This window comes from Polyodon spathula, chromosome 16 (assembly GCF_017654505.1).
Source record: "Polyodon spathula isolate WHYD16114869_AA chromosome 16, ASM1765450v1, whole genome shotgun sequence".
NCBI classification, from domain to species: Eukaryota; Metazoa; Chordata; class Actinopteri; order Acipenseriformes; family Polyodontidae; genus Polyodon; species Polyodon spathula.
In genome coordinates, this window is record NC_054549.1 from 9,437,919 (window position 1) to 9,455,786 (window position 17,868).

The 17,868-nt window shown below is 49.4% G+C and overlaps 1 protein-coding gene across 1 annotated transcript in view; it reads left to right on the forward strand.

Annotated features, from left to right (window-relative positions):
• LOC121328924 (pleckstrin homology domain-containing family G member 5-like) overlaps positions 1–16,179 on the forward strand; it is a 42,726-nt gene extending 26,547 nt beyond the window's left edge. Inside the window, exons 5-16 of the mRNA XM_041274070.1 lie at positions 76–248; positions 1,540–1,645; positions 6,088–6,287; positions 6,498–6,608; positions 7,155–7,304; positions 9,633–9,770; positions 10,555–10,674; positions 11,065–11,197; positions 11,590–11,705; positions 12,439–12,575; positions 12,944–14,008; positions 14,283–16,179. Coding sequence (XP_041130004.1) covers positions 76–248; positions 1,540–1,645; positions 6,088–6,287; positions 6,498–6,608; positions 7,155–7,304; positions 9,633–9,770; positions 10,555–10,674; positions 11,065–11,197; positions 11,590–11,705; positions 12,439–12,575; positions 12,944–14,008; positions 14,283–14,292 — 2,459 coding nt within the window. The 3' untranslated portion in view covers positions 14,293–16,179. The remainder of the gene's footprint in view (positions 1–75; positions 249–1,539; positions 1,646–6,087; positions 6,288–6,497; positions 6,609–7,154; positions 7,305–9,632; positions 9,771–10,554; positions 10,675–11,064; positions 11,198–11,589; positions 11,706–12,438; positions 12,576–12,943; positions 14,009–14,282) is intronic.
• The last annotated feature ends 1,689 nt before the right edge of the window (positions 16,180–17,868 follow it).

Consider the following 17,868-nt stretch of genomic DNA (forward strand, 5'->3'; position numbering starts at 1 on the left):
CTCTCCCTCGCTCTCCCTCGCTCTCTCTCTGAACCTCCCCCTTTCTCTCTCTCCCCCCTCTCTCTGTGTGTAGGAAGCTGGACCGCATGGAGCTGCTGCAGAGCAAGCTGCACACCTACACCACGCTGGGGCTGCCCAAGATGCCGAAACAGCTGCTCTTCCATCAGGACTCCTGGGAGGAGGAGGAGGAGGAGGATCCCGGCCTGCCCCTGGAGGAGTCCTGGCAGCAGCTCATCGATGCCCCGCAGGTATAGCAGCAGGAGGGGAATGAGACTCCTCTACAGAGCGCTGCAGTCCATTCCTGGTTTTATTATCAGCCTATTGTACAGTATAGTCCAGGCTTCTATAGCATTGTGCAGTGTAGTCCCCAAGCATAGTGGCAGTATAGACCTGCAGCATCAACATGAGCATTTATTCTGCAACAAGGGGCCAGGCTGGTTTATCCAGGAGAGACGGCAGTGGAGAGACCAGACAGATTCATTCTAGTAGTCATGCTTCAGACCCTGTGTGTAGCTGCTCCACTGTGTAACGTGCACTGTATACAGTGTCTCAGACCCTGTGTGTAGCTGCTCCACTGTGTAACGTGCACTGTATACAGTGTCTCAGACCCTGTGTGTAGCTGCTCCACTGTGTAACGTGCACTGTATACAGTGTCTCAGACCCTGTGTGTAGCTGCTCCACTGTGTAACGTGCACTGTATACAGCGTCTCAGACCCTGTGTGTAGCTGCTCCACTGTGTAACGTGCACTGTATACAGCGTCTCAGACCCTGTGTGTAGCTGCTCCACTGTGTAACGTGCACTGTATACAGTGTCTCAGACCCTGTGTGTAGCTGCTCCACTGTGTAACGTGCACTGTATACAGTGTCTCAGACCCTGTGCAGGATTCTGGGAACAGCTGTTGGTGTTACCGCTCCCAGGATCAGCTTTGTGTAACGAACTGATAGTCAGAGTTCAGAGGACCCGGGAGAGAGAAAGTGGGTGTTTTAACCCTAAAGTGAATTAAAACACAATAAAAGCTTTAAGTGTTAATGGAAAGAGATCTAAAGCTGCGAGAGGACTCTTCGGTGGAGTTGCCCTGGCTGTCGTTTCCCGGGTCTAGGTCCTGTCTCTCACTGTCCTGCCAGTGTAAGCTAGGAGCTGATCAGACAGCTCCCCGGTCCTCTCCTCTCAGCCCTGATCAGACTGAGCTCTGTTCACCAGGCTCTCACGCACGGGTTACTTCGAGCATTCTTTGTCATTTTTAGCCTTTTTGATAGTTTGATATTCCTGAAACGGACCGTGGATGAAGGTTGTGTTTGAAAGGCTGTGTGAATCCATCATGATTTTTTAATGCACTCTATTTAAAATTTGAAAGAGTTTGTGTGAGTGCTCTGGAGTTCAAGCAGTCCCCCTGCCCTAACTTTGAATGAAACGTACCAGCGTTATAAAATGGACAGATAGATATAAATACCTGGTGCAGTTGTGCCCACAGTGACTGGCGGTCCTGGGGGTGCAGCAGCTGGGCTGTGTGCTCAAACTCTGTCTCTGCTTCCTGACAGGCCCTGAGCATGAAACAATGCCACCAGCAGGAGGCGATCTGGGAGCTGCTTCAGACTGAGGCCCTCTACATCAGGAAGCTCCGAGTCATCACTGACGTGAGCGTCTGTGTGTCTGTGTGTGGGTGTGTCTGTCTGTCTGTGGGTGTGTCTGTCTGTCTGTGTGTCTCTCTATCTGGGGTGTGTCTGAAGCTGTGTGCATGGCCTGCCGGGCCTCTCCTCTCGGCTTCTTCTGACAGGCCCTCTCTGCGTTTCCTCTCCTTATTGTTGCCCTGTTTCCTCTCCTCTCTCTGTGTTTATCCTTGCCCTGTTTCCTCTCCTGTTTGTTGCCGTTTCCTCTCCTGTTTATTGTCACTGTTTCCTCTCCTCTGTGTTTATTGTCACCGTTTCCTCTCCTCTGTTTATTGTTGCGTTTCCTCTCATGTTTATTGTCACCGTTTCCTCTCTATGGTTTACGGGTGCAGTTTCCTCTCATCTGTTATCTTGCCGGTTCCTGTACTGTTTATGACTTGCCGTGTTCCACCATCGTGTTTATTGTGCCGTTCCTCTCCTAATTGTTTTTGCTTGCACTGTTTACTACTCTTAATTCGTTTATAATTGAACGGTTTGTAACTATCATGTTTGTCTGAAGTTGTCTTCCTTCCTACTATCTGTGTTTATTGTGCCATGTTTACATCTACTCTTGTGGTTTATTGCTGACAAGTTACTAGTCCTCTCTATGTGTTTATTGGGCCCTGTTGAACGTCTCCTCAGCTATGTGGCTTTATTGTTGCCCTGTTTCCTATAATCTCTCTGTTTATGGTTAATCCTGTTGAAGTTTCTGTCTTAATTCCTCTCCCCTCTCTGTGTTTATTGTTGCCCTGTTTCCTCTCCCCTCTCTGTGTTTATTGTTGCCCTGTTTCCTCTCCCCTCTCTGTGTTTATTGTTGCCCTGTTTCCTCTCCCCTCTCTGTGTTTATTGTTGCCCTGTTTCCTCTCCCCTCTCTGTGTTTATTGTTGCCCTGTTTCCTCTCCCCTCTCTGTGTTTATTGTTGCCCTGTTTCCTCTCCCCTCTCTGTGTTTATTGTTGCCCTGTTTCCTCTCCTCTCTGTTTTATTGTTGCCCTGTTTCCTCTCCTCTCTGTGTTTATTGTTGCCCTGTTTCCTCTCCTCTCTGTTTATTGTTGCCCTGTTTCCTCTCCTCTCTGTTTATTGTTGCCCTGTTTCCTCTCCTCTCTGTGTTTATTGTTGCCCTGTTTCCTCTCCCCTCTCTGTGTTTATTGTTGCCCTGTTTCCTCTCCTCTCTCCTCTACCTATGTGTGTTTTATTGTTTGCACATGTTTAACGTGCTACTCATTCTGTGGTTCTATTGTTGCCAATGTTTACTCTCTCTCTCGTGTTTATTGTTGCCGGTGTTCAATCTCCTCGCATGTGTTTATTGTGTTGAAATGTGTAATATTACTATATATGGTTTATTTGTTAGCCATGTTCTATCTTCTCTTGTTATGATACCGTTTCGTTCCTATGTGTTTTTTGTGAACCGTGCCTAATCTATATAAATGTTGTTTATTGTTGACCCTGTTTCCCTCTCCTATATCTGTGTTTATGTTGCACGGTTACTCTCCTATCTGTTTATGTTCACAAGTTTTAATTTACCTCTCTCTCTGTTTCCTCTCCCCTCTCTGTTTTATTGTTGCCCTGTTTCCTCTCCTCTCTCTGTGTTTTATTGTTGCCCTGTTTCCTCTCCTCTCTCTGTTTCCTCTCCCCTCTCTGTTTTATTGTTGCCCTGTTTCCTCTCCCCTCTCTGTGTTTATTGTTGCCCTGTTTCCTCTCCTCTCTCTGTGTTTATTGTTGCCCTGTTTCCTCTCCTCTCTCTGTGTTTATTGTTGCCCTGTTTCCTCTCCCCTCTCTGTGTTTATTGTTGCCCTGTTTCCTCTCCTATCTCTGTGTTTATTGTTGCCCTGTTTCCTCTCCTCTCTCTGTTTTTATTGTTGCCCTGTTTCCTCTCCCCTCTGTGTGTTTATTGTTGCCCTTTTTCCTCTCCCCTCTCTGTGTTTATTGTTGCCCTGTTTCCTCTCCTCTCTCTGTGTTTATTGTTGCCCTGTTTCCTCTCCCCTCTCTGTGTTTATTGTTGCCCTCTTTCCTCTCCTCTCTCTGTGTTTATTTTTGCTACGGTTTCCTCTCCTCTCTCTGTGTTTATTGTTGCCCTTTTTCCTCTCCTCTCTCTGTGTTTATTGTTGCCCTGTTTCCTCTCCTCTCTCTGTGTTTATTGTTGCCCTGTTTCCTCTCCTCTCTCTGTGTTTATTGTTGCCCTGTTTCCTCTCCTCTCTCTGTGTTTATTGTTGCCCTGTTTCCTCTCCTCTCTCTGTGTTTATTGTTGCCCTGTTTCCTCTCCTCTCTCTGTGTTTATTGTTGCCCTTTTTCCTCTCCTCTCTCTGTGTTTATTGTTGCCCTGTTTCCTCTCCTCTCTCTGTTTTATTGTTGCCCTGTTTCCTCTCCCCTCTCTGTGTTTATTGTTGCCCTGTTTCCTCTCCTCTCTCTGTTTATTGTTGCCCTGTTTCCTCTCCTCTCTGTTTATTGTTGCCCTGTTTCCTCTCCCCTCTCTGTGTTTATTGTTGCCCTGTTTCCTCTCCCCTCTCTGTGTTTATTGTTGCCCTGTTTCCTCCCCTCTCTGTATGTGTTCCCTCCTTGTGTGTTCATGTTGAGTGTTCCTCTATTTAACTCTGTTGACTTGTGTCAGTTTCCTCGCCTATGTGTGTTTGTGCCCTCCTCTCTCATCTGTGTCTATTGGTTGCCAATGTTTCATCTCCTCTTCTCTGTGTTCTAGTGAGTGCACCTGTTAATCTCCTCTAGTTTATTCTGTTATTTGTTGTCCTGTTTCCTCTCCTCTCTCTGTGTTTTTTGTTGCCCTGTTTTCCTCTCCTCTCTCTGTGTTTTTTGTTGCCCTGTTTCCTCTCCTCTCTCTGTGTTTATTGTTGCCCTGTTTCCTCTCCTATCTCTGTGTTTATTGTTGCCCTGTTTCCTCTCCTCTCTCTGTGTTTATTGTTGCCCTGTTTCCTCTCCTCTCTCTGTGTTTATTGTTGCCCTGTTTCCTCTCCTCTCTCTGTGTTTATTGTTGCCCTGTTTTCTCTCCCCTCTCTGTGTTTATTGTTGCCCTGTTTCCTCTCCTCTCTCTGTGTTTATTGTTGCCCTGTTTCCTCTCCTCTCTCTGTGTTTATTGTTGCCCTGTTTCCTCTCCCCTCTCTGTGTTTATTGTTGCCCTGTTTCCTCTCCCCTCTCTGTGTTTATTGTTGCCCTGTTTCCTCTCCTCTCTCTGTGTTTATTGTTGCCCTGTTTCCTCTCCTCTCTCTGTGTTTATTGTTGCCCTGTTTCCTCTCCCCTCTCTGTGTTTATTGTTGCCCTGTTTCCTCTCCCCTCTCTGTGTTTATTGTTGCCCTGTTTCCTCTCCCCTCTCTGTGTTTATTGTTGCCCTGTTTCCTCTCCTCTCTCTGTTTATTGTTGCCCTGTTTCCTCTCCCCTCTCTGTGTTTATTGTTGCCAATGTTTCCTCTCGGACTCTCTGGGTTTACGTGTTGCGCCAGGTCAATCCGGGTCTGTGTTTATTGTTGGTTACCTTACTCTACTACGGTGTTTATTGTTGCGATGTTTCCCTCCCATTCCTTCCTGGTGGGTTGTTTTTTGTTGCGTCGGCCTAATTACTATCTCTTCCTCTGTGTTATGTGTTCGAACGTGTCATCAGCTCTATTGTTTATTGTTGCCCGGTCCTATCCTCCTGTGTTGTATGTTTGAACCTGTTTACTCTCCTCTCTGTGTGTATTGTGGCCAATGTGTTCCTCTCCATCTATGCTGGTTTGAGTGTTGCCCTGTTTCCTCTCCTCTCTCTGTTTATTGTTGCCCTTTCCCTCCTCTGTGTTTATTATTGTGTGCCCTCTTTCGTCTCCTCTGTGTTTATTGTTGCCCTGTTTCCTCTCCTCTGTGTTTATCCTTGCCCTGTTTCCTCTCCTCTGTGTTTTTTGTTGTCCTGTTTCCTCTCCTCTCTCTGTTTATTGTTGCCCTGTTTCCTCTCCTCTCTCTGTGTTTATTGTTGCCCTGTTTCCTCTCCTCTGTGTTTATTGTTGCCCTGTTTCCTCTCCTCTCTGTGTTTATTGTTGTCCTGTTTCCTCTCCTCTCTGTTTATTGTTGCCGTTTCCTCTCCTCTCTCTGTGTTCATTGTTGCATTGATACGTTTGCCGTTTCTCTGCTCTCTCTGTTTCCTCTTGCCGTCTCTCTCCTGTTTTTTGTTGCCCTGTTTCCTCTCCTCTCTCTGTGTTATTTGTTGCCCTGTTTCCTCTCCCCTCTCTGTGTTTATTGTTGCCGTTTCCTCTCCTCTCTCTGTGTTTATTGTTGCCCTGTTTCCTCTCCTCTCTCTGTGTTTATTGTTGCCCTGTTTCCTCTCCCCTCTCTGTGTTTATTGTTGCCCTGTTTCCTCTCCTCTCTCTGTTTATTTTTGCCCTGTTCACTACACACTGTGTGATTGTTGCCCAGTGTCCTCTCCTCTCTGTGTTGAAGCGACACGGTTACTCAGACAAGTATCAGCGTTCCTGTGCACCTTGCTGAGCCTGCAGGAGTCTGGGCTGCTGCTCGAGGTGCAGCCCAAGCGGCTCTTCAGCAACATCGGGGAGATCCTGCAGCTGCACCGCGCGCTGTGGAGGGAGGTGATGGCACCACTGCTGGAGACAGCGCGCCGGGAACGGAGCCTGCTGAACCCGGACCAGCTGCACAGCGGCTTCAGCACGGTGAGGACACCGAGCACACACACGCGCACAGAGTGCACACACAGAGTGCGCACGCACACACACACGCACAGAGTGCACACACAGAGTGCGCACGCACACACACACTCATAGACACAAACAGAGCGCACGCACACATACACACACACAGAACGCACACACGCACTCTCTCTAACCCGCTCCTCGTGTCTCTCCGTTTGTTTGGGGCTGCAGTTCGGCTCACGGTTCAAGCCCTATACTCGGTACTGCATGCAGCAGGAGGACTGCATGGACTACATGAGGGGTCTGCTGAGAGACAACGAGCTGTTCAGGACCTACATCACGGTGAGGGGAGCAGACGCTCGGGGGAGACACACACTCCTCCTTTCAATATGTCTTTTTATAAAGTGTTTGTTGCCTGAAAATAACAATTTGTCAATATTGGGTTAAATGACTTCATGGTGTAACCTGTTTCATGTGTGTGTGAGACCAGGTCTGACTGTGTATCTGTCTCTCTCTGTCTCTGTCTCTAACTCTGCCTGTCTCTCTCTCTCTCTCTCTCTCTCTCTCTCTCTCTCTCTGTCTCTCTCTCTCTCTCTGCAAGTCAACGTGGATTCTATATCTCTTTTGTCTCTCTTTTCTCTCTTTTTCTGTCTCCTCTCTGTCTCCTCTAGTAGAGAGCGCAGAAAGAGGAGAGAGCTCTCACCCTATCGTCTACTCCTCTCTCTCTCCTCTCTCTCTCTCTCTCTCTCTCTCTCTCTCTCTCTCTCTCTCTCTCTCTCTCTCTCTCTCTCTCTCTCTCTCTCCCTCTCTCTCTCTCTCTCTCTCTCTGTCTGTCTCTCTCTCTCTGCTGTCTCTCTCTCTCCCTCCCCCTGTGCTCCTCCTCCTCAGTGGGCAGAGACTCACAAGCAGTGTAACCGGCTCAAGCTGACAGACATGCTGGTGAAGCCCCACCAGCGCCTCACCAAGTACCCGCTGCTGCTGAAGAGCGTGCTCAAGAAAACAGAGGCGCCCGAGAGCCGGGACGCTGTCAGCAGCATGGTGAGGGGGGGGGGGGGGGGGGGGGGGGGACGGTTACAGCAGATGGTGGGGGGGGGGGGATGTGTGTAAAACGTCCAGCTGTCACTGCTTCAGCTCTAAGAGACTTTACACGGTCAACACCCTGGACGAGGAATTATTATAGAGCTGCAGCGTCCACAGCTTGACCAACTGGAAACAGATATATACAGGTGTGTGTGACACTCATAGCCTGGACCCTGGTGTCCCTGCTGTCTACCTCACAGCTCTGCTGTGTAAAAGGTTTGTGTTTGATAATCCCTCCTCTCTTCATTGGAATGAAACTCTGCAGTAGTGCAATAAGAGCCACGATTCTCAATTTGACGCATGGGATCTCCTGACAAGGGAAGTGAATCTCATTTAAAAGCTTAGAGGATCCTGTCACGAGGAGACCGGTGGCACACTGGGTGGATGCACATGTAGGTTCTTTAGAGAACTGGGTTCAAATCCTGCACCTTCCTTCTTTCTTTTCAGAGCCTTGGTTAATTTACCTTAGAGGTCAGCGTGGAGCAGCTCTTTCCTGTGGCAGCTGGTGGTGCAGTGGGCTAATCCCACAGCCTTCTCTCCCTGAAGACAGGGGTTCAAATCCAGCTCCTGGAGGTGAGTTATGATGCTGATTGTGTTTCCACAGGAGGAGAAGACCTGCCCTGTGGAGGAGGGGAATGGGGGGGGTCTGCCCCCCCCCCCCTGTTGTGAGGAGAGTGGAAGGGGTGGTGTTGCTGCCCAGAGAGATATATGAGGTTAACTGTACTTTGTCTTGTACTATAAGACAGATGGTTATAGTACAAGACAAAGTACAGTTAACCTCATATATCTCTCTGGGCAGCAACACCACCCCTTCCACTCTCCTCACAACAGGGGGGGCCAGACCCCCCCCATTCCCCTCCTCCACAGGGCAGCTCTTCTCCTCCTGTGGAAACACAATCAGCATCATTACTCACCTTCATGAACTCACCTCCAGGAGCTGGATTTGAACACCTGTTTTCAGGAAGAGAAGGCTGTGGGATTAGCCCACTGCACCACCAGCTCCCAGAGGAAAGAGCTGCTCCACGCTGACCTCTAAGGTAAATTAACCAAGGCTCTGAAAAAGGAAGGTGCAGGATTTGAACCCAGTTCTCTAAAGAGAAGCAGCTCAGCCTACATGTGCATCCGCCCAGTGCACCATCTCACTTCCATGGGAAAGTCTCCTTTATCATGATCTATACAGGAAATTACCTGATTTGTCTCAAAAAGGGCAAAGTCTGAAAATGAAAGGAAAACACTTGCCCTTGCCATGGGGTTTGAACAGACATCTGTGAATCACAGGTCTCCTGCTCTACCAACTGAGCTACCCAGCCAGCTGGCTCTCCAGCTGCATGAATCACCTCATTACATTGTGGGAGGTGGGCCTGGGGGTACAGTGATTATCAGCTTGGTTTCATTTGTGACTTGAACTGAATTCAAAGCCAAAACTTATAGGTCTATAAGGGAAATTAAACAATATTCTTCAAAAAGAAGAATTAACACACTCGCCTCACAGGAGGCTTGAACCAACTACCCTGTGAATGAGGGTGCAGTGCCCTACCCACTGAGCCAGCCAGTGCCCTACCCACTGAGCCAGCCAGAGTGCTGCTTTGCATGCTTGTAAAATGCCAACTAGTACTTTAATTACAGAGGCAAATCGAGACACGATAATATTTTCAACACACAAGACAAGGCCTGAAGCACAACTGTGGTTTATTTATCGATTGGGCAATATAGAATCTCACACCAACAGTGTGTGTATGACATCTATTAGTGTGTGTATGTGTGTCTGTGTGTCTGTCTCAGTGTGTGTGTTCAGCCCCGTGTCTCTGTGTCTCAGTGTGTGTGTTCAGCCCCGTGTCTCTGTGTCTCAGTGTGTGTGTCTCAGTCTCAGTGTGTGTGTGTCTGTGTGTCTCTGTGTCTCACAGAGACAGTGTGTGTGTTCAGCCCCGTGTCTCTGTGTCTCAGTGTGTGTGTCTCAGTGTCTCTGTGTCTCAGTGTGTGTGTTCAAAGTCACCACACTCTGTGTCTCAGTGGTGTGTCTCACAGTGTCTCTGTGTACAAGTTTGTTGGTGCAACAAGACGCCAGAGTCACTGTGTCTCAGTCACAGGTTAACAGTGTCTCACAAACACAGTGTCGGTTGGGGCAAGCCCGTGTCTCTGTGTCTCAGTGTGTGTGTCTCAGTGTCTCAGTGTGTGTGTTCAGCCCCGTGTCTCTGTGTCTCAGTGTGTGTGTCTCAGTGTGTGTGTCTCAGTGTGTCTCTGTGTCTCAGTGTGTGTGTTCAGTGTCCCTGTGTCTCTGTGTCTCAGGTGGGCTCGGTCGAGCGCTTCATTAACCAGGTGAACTCGCGGATGCGCCAGCGGCAGGAGCAGCAGAGGCTGGCTGCCGTCACGGGGAGGATCCACTTATCCGAGGTGGTGGAGGGGGGCAGCGACGAGGTCGACAAGGTGAGAGGAGGAGGAGGAGGAGGAGGAGGGGGAGGACGTGACCCCGGGGCTCCTTCTCAAAGCCGTCTGTTAAAGTTAGATATAAACACAGCAGAGACCTTTGATGTGCCTCCATTCTTTAATTCACAGTGTTTGGCTAATTCGTTGCTGGGCAGGCATGTTGGCAGCAAATTGTAAAAAAAGAAATGAAAGAAATCCCATAGTTCACATTTTCCTTCACAAGCTTTCCGTTCAGCGGTACTAACTATACAGGGCAAATCTTTATTTTTCAAAAACAAAACTGGAAACGATTAACATCTGACCTTGCAGATCCTGCGTGGTTTCTACTGTACTCTTATTAAACACTCCCCCCCTCCCCAGATCCTGCGTGGTTTCTACTGTACACTCTTATTAAACACTCCCCCCCTCCCCAGATCCTGCGTGGTTTCTACTGTACACTCTTATTAAACACTCCCCCCCTCCCCAGATCCTGCATGGTTTCTACTGTACACTCTTATTAAACACTCCCCCCCTCCCCAGATCCTGCGTGGTTTCTACTGTACACTCTTATTAAACACTCCCCCCCTCCCCAGATCCTGCATGGTTTCTACTGTACACTCTTATTAAACACTCCCTCCCTCCCCAGATCCTGCGTGGTTTCTACTGTACACTCTTATTAAACACTCCCCCCCTCCCCAGATCCTGCATGGTTTCTACTGTACACTCTTATTAAACACTCCCCCCCTCCCCAGATCCTGCGTGGTTTCTACTGTACACTCTTATTAAACGCTCCCCCCCTCCCCAGATCCTGCGTGGTTTCTACCGCTTCGATCTCACCATGCCCATGAGGGGCACCTCCCCGGACGAGAGCCGGCAGCTGCACCTGGAGGGGGCGCTGCGCATGAAGGAGGGCAAAGACAGCAAGGTGAGCTGCACACACACACCAGAGCCATCCCCCATCGAGGAGACAGCAACGCGAGTCTGCCTCCAGACCATGGCTGGATAGCCCATGGTAGCCCATCCCAGCCCCTCACCACTCCCTCTCTGCGTGCAGAACAAGGGTCTCCTTCACTGTAGTTTCGAAGTCCTAGCTCCATTTCATTGTCACAGGAGCAGGAGGTCTGGGATGTGTGTGTGTGTGTTTGTCAGGCTAGGTATCTGAAGCATTAGCAGTGTGTTTGTTTGAAAGGTGCACAGTTATCAGGCTGGTAAAATGCATTCCGAATATGTGTGTGGGTCTCTCCCTGTGTGCTGACCCCTCTCCCTGTGTGCTGACCCCTCTCCCTGTGTGCTGACCCCTCTCCCTGCTCTCCAGATGGATGTGTACTGCTTTCTGTTCACTGACCTGCTCCTCATCACCAAGCCGCTGAAGCGTGCCGAGCGAGCCAAGGTGATCCGGCAGCCACTGCTGTTGGAGAACATCGTGTGCCAAGAGCTCAAGGACCCCGGTGAGCCACGACTCTCTCTCTCTCTGTCACATACAAGCAGACTGTCAGGAACCAATCAGCAGCTGTGCAGAAACCACCCTTTCATTTCACTCGTAGTGAGGCGGGACAATCGCCATTTCTGTTGTGTGTGTCGTACGTCAACACACTTATCCACCTGAGCCATGTGTGCTGCTGGAAGGGCTCCCTAGACAAGCTGTTTCCACACAGTAACAGCACAGCAACATGCAATACAAGCACAGTGGAAGCACTGTAGACTACGGGAAATGCATAGTTATAACCGTGGGGGCAAGCATGGGGTGAAAACTGCAAAATGTCCATGCAGATTTTGAGTGGTGAGATTTCACAAGTGTCTGACTGTGACCCCCTGCATACCTGCTGCTCTGTGTTCCCAGGATCCTTCCTGCTGATCTACCTGAATGAGTTCCAGAGTGCAGTGGCAGCGTACTCCTTCCAGGCCAGCAGCCAGGCACTGAGCCAGGGCTGGGTAGAGGCTATCTGCAACGCACAGGTGAGCAACACCACACTATAGCAGAGAAGAGGCTCTGCAGCACACTGGAGCACCGACACACTACAGCAGAGAAGAGACTCTGCAACACACAGGAGCACCGACACACTACAGCAGAGAAGAGACTCTGCAACACACAGGAGCACCGACACACCACAGCAGAGAAGAGACTCTGCAACACACAGGAGCACCGACACACCACAGCAGAGAAGAGACTCTGCAACACACAGGAGCACCGACACACCACAGCAGAGAAGAGACTCTGCAACACACAGGAGCACCGACACACCACAGCAGAGAAGAGACTCTGCAACACACAGGAGCACCGACACACCACAGCAGAGAAGAGACCCTGCAACACACAGGAGCACCGACACACCACAGCAGAGAAGAGACTCTGCAACACACAGGAGCACCGACACACCACAGCAGAGAAGAGACTCTGCAACACACAGGAGCACCGACACACCACAGCAGAGAAGAGACTCTGCAACACACAGGAGCACCGACACACCACAGCAGAGAAGAGACTCTGCAACACACAGGAGCACCGACACACCACAGCAGAGAAGAGACTCTGCAACACACCACAGCAGAGAAGAGACTCTGCAACACACAGGAGCACCGACACACCACAGCAGAGAAGAGACTCTGCAACACACTGGAGCACCGACACACTATAGCAGAGAAGAGGCTCTGTGTGGTGTGTTGTGATGGTGAAGTGTTTTGTTTGCAGACCCTGCTGGGGCGGCTGCGTGCTGAGGAGGTGCAGAGGGGGGAGGAGGAGGGGAAGGGACGGGACCCCGAGAGCAGGACCTCCACAGCCAGCTCCCCCAGTACGACTTGCAGGAACCAGAGGGACTCCCAGCACAGGTAAACACAGCATGGAAACAGCAAGGTCGCACACCTGCAGTAAAACCACCGTCCTCCACAGCATTCAGAAGGTTTACTCTGATAATCCAGCCGTTTAATGAGATGACACAAGCCCAGCGCAGGGCTGGAAAGAAGACTCCCGCAAGAGTCCTGACCTTGTTCCCTAATCAAGCTCTCAAATTCAAGCAGAAATATTGAGAGACTGTATTTGGAGTCTTAATGATTTTGGGTTGTTTGGGGAATATGGATGCTGCCTGTATCAGTTGAAACAGTCCCCTGAAATCTTACAAAGCTATTGCAGGAATACAAGACACCCTAGACGCATTATAAAGAGACCAGTCTAACCCCCTTTATTCTCTCTCTCTCAGCTCCACGGAGACGATCCAGGTGGAGGTGCAGGACGCGGGCAGCGAGGCCTTATCATCGTCCCCCGAATCGGAGCGGGGGGGTCCCTTCAGCTCCCCCTCCGAGGGGGAGACCGCGTCGCTGAGCACCAACTCCATCTCCTCCGAGACCCCCACACTCGCACAGAGCCCCCCGCGCTTTCATGTCCCGCCAGCAGAGGAGGAGAGCAGCCTGGCCACGCAAGGGTCCAGACCAGCCAGCCGGAGCCTCCCCGTTCCCACAGCCAGCTGCATCCGCTCAGCCTCCATTGACAGCGCCTACGGGACCCTCTCCAACGCCTCTCTGATGAGGAGGAGAGAGGAGGAAGGGGAGACCGAAGAGGAGGAGGAGGAGGCAGAGAAGAGCAGGGCCTCCAATCGCCCCCAAAAAATCAGACCCTCCTCTTCTTCCTTGTCGTCCTCCTCCTCCTCCTCCACCCGGCTCTGCCGCCAGCCCCCGGTCCAGCCTCGAACCCTGTATCAGCGGACCAGCCCCCTGCAGTCCAAATCGGAGGCCAACCTGCTGGAGCTGGCATCCCGAAACAGGCTGCAGCAGAGCGGAGGAGCGGGAGGGATGGAAGGAGGAAGCGCCCTGAGCAAGAGTCTGACCCAGCTGTGCGACACCCAAGCGGGCACTGAACCGAGAACACAGCCTGCTTTCTATCAGGAAGAGGAGGAGGAAGGGGGGCAGTGTAAGCACTGTGGCAGGACCAGCAGGGTGGCAGACTCCCTAAAACGGGGGCAGAGGTCAGGTAAAGCTCTGGGCAGCAGCTGTAGCAGCAGCGGCTCTGAGCTAAAGGAGGGAGAGGCCGGGGAAACAGCGCACCACACAGCCCGGGAGGAGCACTGCAGCTGCCTTTGCACACGGGGTGATGTCACAGCCCCCAGCCCCACCCTCAGCCCACACAGCCAATCCCTGAGCGAGCACGCTGGCGGCGGTGTTGCCGTGGAGACCGGAGTTGCCAAGCAGACCCAACACAAGAAGCTGACCCTGGCCCAGCTGTACAGGATCCGGACCTCGCTGGTTCTGAACTCCACGCTCACAGCCTCGTACGTACAGTCCAGTGCCGTACAGACAGAGATAGGCTGATGTCTTAATGTTTTTAGATTTGACAGGGATTACTGATTCATTCACAGCGCTGTTATCTGTCTCTGCTATCAGCCTTCATTTCATTCTGATGTATTCAGTCACCTGTTTGTAGTTCTGTTTTAATTCCATGCATGTGAAATGTTCAGGGCAGTACCTGTAATCTTCACAGTGGATCGGGAGTCCAGCTCATCGGCTAACGTTTCTTCCTCCTCCTCCTTCCCTCGCTCTCCGCAGGGAGGTGTAGCCGGCGCTCCGGGTTGGGAAGCTGCTCCAGGGAACGGCGAGCGATCCTGCCGCGTCTCCGAGAGGAATTTCAGACGAGGGAGACGCAGCTTGCAGCAGGACTTGTGACTCAGCGACGCAAATGCACTGAAATGGGGGAGGGAAACTTGAGCCCCCCCCCCACTTTTTTTTCTCTCTTTAATACCAAAAATACTCTGTGTGTGTGAGAGGCACAGACACGACTATTATTATTATTATTATTATTATTATTATTATTATTAATTATAACAACAGTAATATAAATAAGACTGCTTTCCTTGACGTTTTGCACTTTGTAACATTGAGGAGTTTAAAAAGACCTATGTGAGGAGCAATACAAAAATAGACCAAAGAGAGAAAGAGAAAGAGAGAGAAAGAGAAAGAGAGAGAGAGAAAGAGAGTGACGTCTCTGAAAGTTTCAGACGATGAAATACAAAAATTGGAGGAAACAAATGATGAACTTTGACCTCTCTGATCTGGGACTGCCTTCCGAGAGCAGGACACTGCGGTGACCTGAGGACAGACAGAGACAGACGGACGGATTGAGGGAGAGAGGAGGAGATTGGAAATCACGATTCACTTTCAAACTAACCACTGCAGGAGCGGAGAAGCTTCACAGTGATTGCACTGTGGAGACACAGCACAGCAGAACTGCATCGTTTGAATGTCCTGCTGATGAAAAGAGAGAGAAAGGTTTGTGCCAGCTAAAAATAATAATAATAATAATAATAATAATAATAACTACTGTGTTTACAATCTAAAGCTTTGTTCTTGGGACTTGAATGTCACTCGCTGGCTGTAATCCTGCAATCACATGATGTACAGTTAATACAAAAACGAAAAATCAGACAAGCGCTCTGCCTGAAACACTGGCCTAGTTTGGCAGCCAGTACTGGGGTATTGTGTTCTTTAGAAATGATGCCACCCCCTCCAAGCAGGAACCACAGGCAATGAGAAAACTAAAATTAAAAACCCTGTTTCAAAACTAAACCGACCTGCTGTGGGAGACCAGGTTTGTTCCTGGAGCCTCGGAACTGATTCCTGAATCTTGCAGTTTTATTAAAACACTTGAAACAGCCGCATTGTCCCTTTAACAGTGGCCCTGTGTCCCCTCTCCTGAGAAAGCTTCAAGATTCCTGCATTTTGTTTAGTTTATCTCCTGTAGTCTAGAAAGCCACAGGCTCTTTGTCTCTAAAAGGCTGCTAGAGTAAGAGCACAGTGACAGCACGGTACAGCACAGGCGAGCATTGTAAAGAACAGCGAGGGATGGTACAGCATAATAGTAAAGCAGGGCAGACTATGGGAAATGCAGATTCTATCCATGGGAAAGCAGGGGGTGGAAGCGGCAAAGATACTGTGGTAAACTATCAGGGAGCGGGCAGCGCATCACTGAGCACTCACCTGGGCTCCATCAGCCAGCGTCTGCATACAAAAGCAAATGCCAGCTAGTGATCTGCCACGCGGCACCACACTCCTTTGGTTTCCACGACAGGCAGCTGCAGCTCCAGCCAAACCTTTTGCATCCCCTGGAGCTCTAGGATTGAGATGATTGTTTGTTTTTTTTTGATAAAATCACTCAGGACAACGGCAAACAATCAATCAAAGACATTTTAAACGTGGAGCTTCCTGCAGAGGGAGGGAGGCGCGGCCACTGGAACAGCCCTCGGTGGATCAGCTCCCTCCCTGTCAATGGAAGCTCAGCTTCATTGTCTAGTGGGCAGAGGACAGATCATCATCAACTCACGCAAAAAGGGCTTTGTTTTTTTATAATCCTTTTTGGTATTGTGCTGCCTGAAAGCTAACAGTTTCATTCATGTTTTAACGATGTAATTAAAGTGTTGTATTTATTAAACTCATTTTGTTTGTTTTATAAAAGAATATTGTGTTTATATTCTCTTGTTTTTTTTTTGGTGCATTTCATTGTAAAGTGTTTCATTTTAATCATGAAATTGAAAACGTGTTCTTGTATATAATTTACTGTCAAGAACGTAATCTGTGTTGCTGCTTCTCAAAGTTTCTGAGTTACCGCTGCAGTGATTAGTGTAGTTTTTTTTTTAAATTTAAATTATTATTCATTTTGGACACTCGCAAAATATTCACTCTCTTAACAATATCAGTTGAGATCTCCTAGGATACTAAACCCGCCCTGGAGACCCATATCTACCAATCAGTGAGGAGAGCCCAGAGTGGTTACTGGCTGCTGTTAAGTGTCAATCAATAAATCCTGTCCAGTTGTCTGTTTGAAACTGAAACACGTTTATAATAATCACACCTGGAACCAGGAAGATCACTTAACTGAATTAAAGGGAAAGTACACAACACAGACAGTTTCCATTGCAGGAAAGGGAACGCTGCCTCTAATGCACTGTTTGGAAGAATGACAGTATAGTTTTATTCACTGAAGATAATGCAAATCTAAGTGGCGATGCAAAGCCATGGAAAGTTCTGATTAAAACATGGCAGGTGACTGACTGCATCTGTGCTGCCATGGCTCCCTGCAGGCACCGTGCTTTCACTAGCATTTGCCACTGAATTTATTACGGTTCTTTCAGTGTTTCAAAACAGAATAATAAAGGATGAAAAAACGTGAACCACTTGACTCAAAAATTCCCATCCCTGGTTTTGAAATTTTTCCCCCATGATGCTTCTCTCGCTCTGCGGTGCGTCTGTGCTGGAGCTCTGCTGCCACCTGCAGGATTGAAACTGTACCTGCGCCACAGCAGAGACGTTCACACATACTGGGAGGCTGGGGTTTGGAGGTCAGGGTCCCGGTAGTGATCTGTACCTGTGAGAGACGGGCTCACCTGAGTCCAAGCCACTGATCTGCAGAGAGAAACACACACGCACACACACACACTGTGCACACAGACACGCACACACTGACACACATACTGTACACACAGACATGCACACACTGTGCACACAGACACGCACACACTGACACACACACATACACAAAGCATGGTAAAGCACAAGAGAGGTTTATTAATCCTGATCCTTTTAAATAAGTTTTACACTGATCTGTGGTGTGCAGGGTGTCTTGCTGTTGTAACGAGATGCATCTCGTGCAGTCCGAGGGGCGAGGCTGTTCAGAATGATTTCTGTTATAATTACACACACCCTCACACATGACGCACTCACTTCAATTCCAATTGTTCTTTTCCTCACAGTGCTGATTGCACCCAGGGCCTGCTGTTAACCATTATAATTACACTCTTTAATTGTGGTTGCGTGCTCGATGCCTGAGAAGGTACGTGTGCACAGGACAAGACGGACTGGAAACGCTCACAAAGCCGTGGCAGTAATGGATTGGTTTGGAACAGTAATCACACAGCGGTTTAACCCCAGACTATCCCTCTAGTGCTCGCTACACAACGGGACAGCTTTGCTGAGAAAGTGCAGCTCACCTGCTCCACAGCGTTTTCATCTGAACACAGTAAACATCCTCCATTGTGTGTGCGCCTGGATTTTTGAGTCTGTGTGTCTGTACGTGTTTTGTGGGTGTGTATTGTGTGTGTTTGAAGGTTGGTGTGTGTGTATTGTGTGTGTTTGAAGGTTG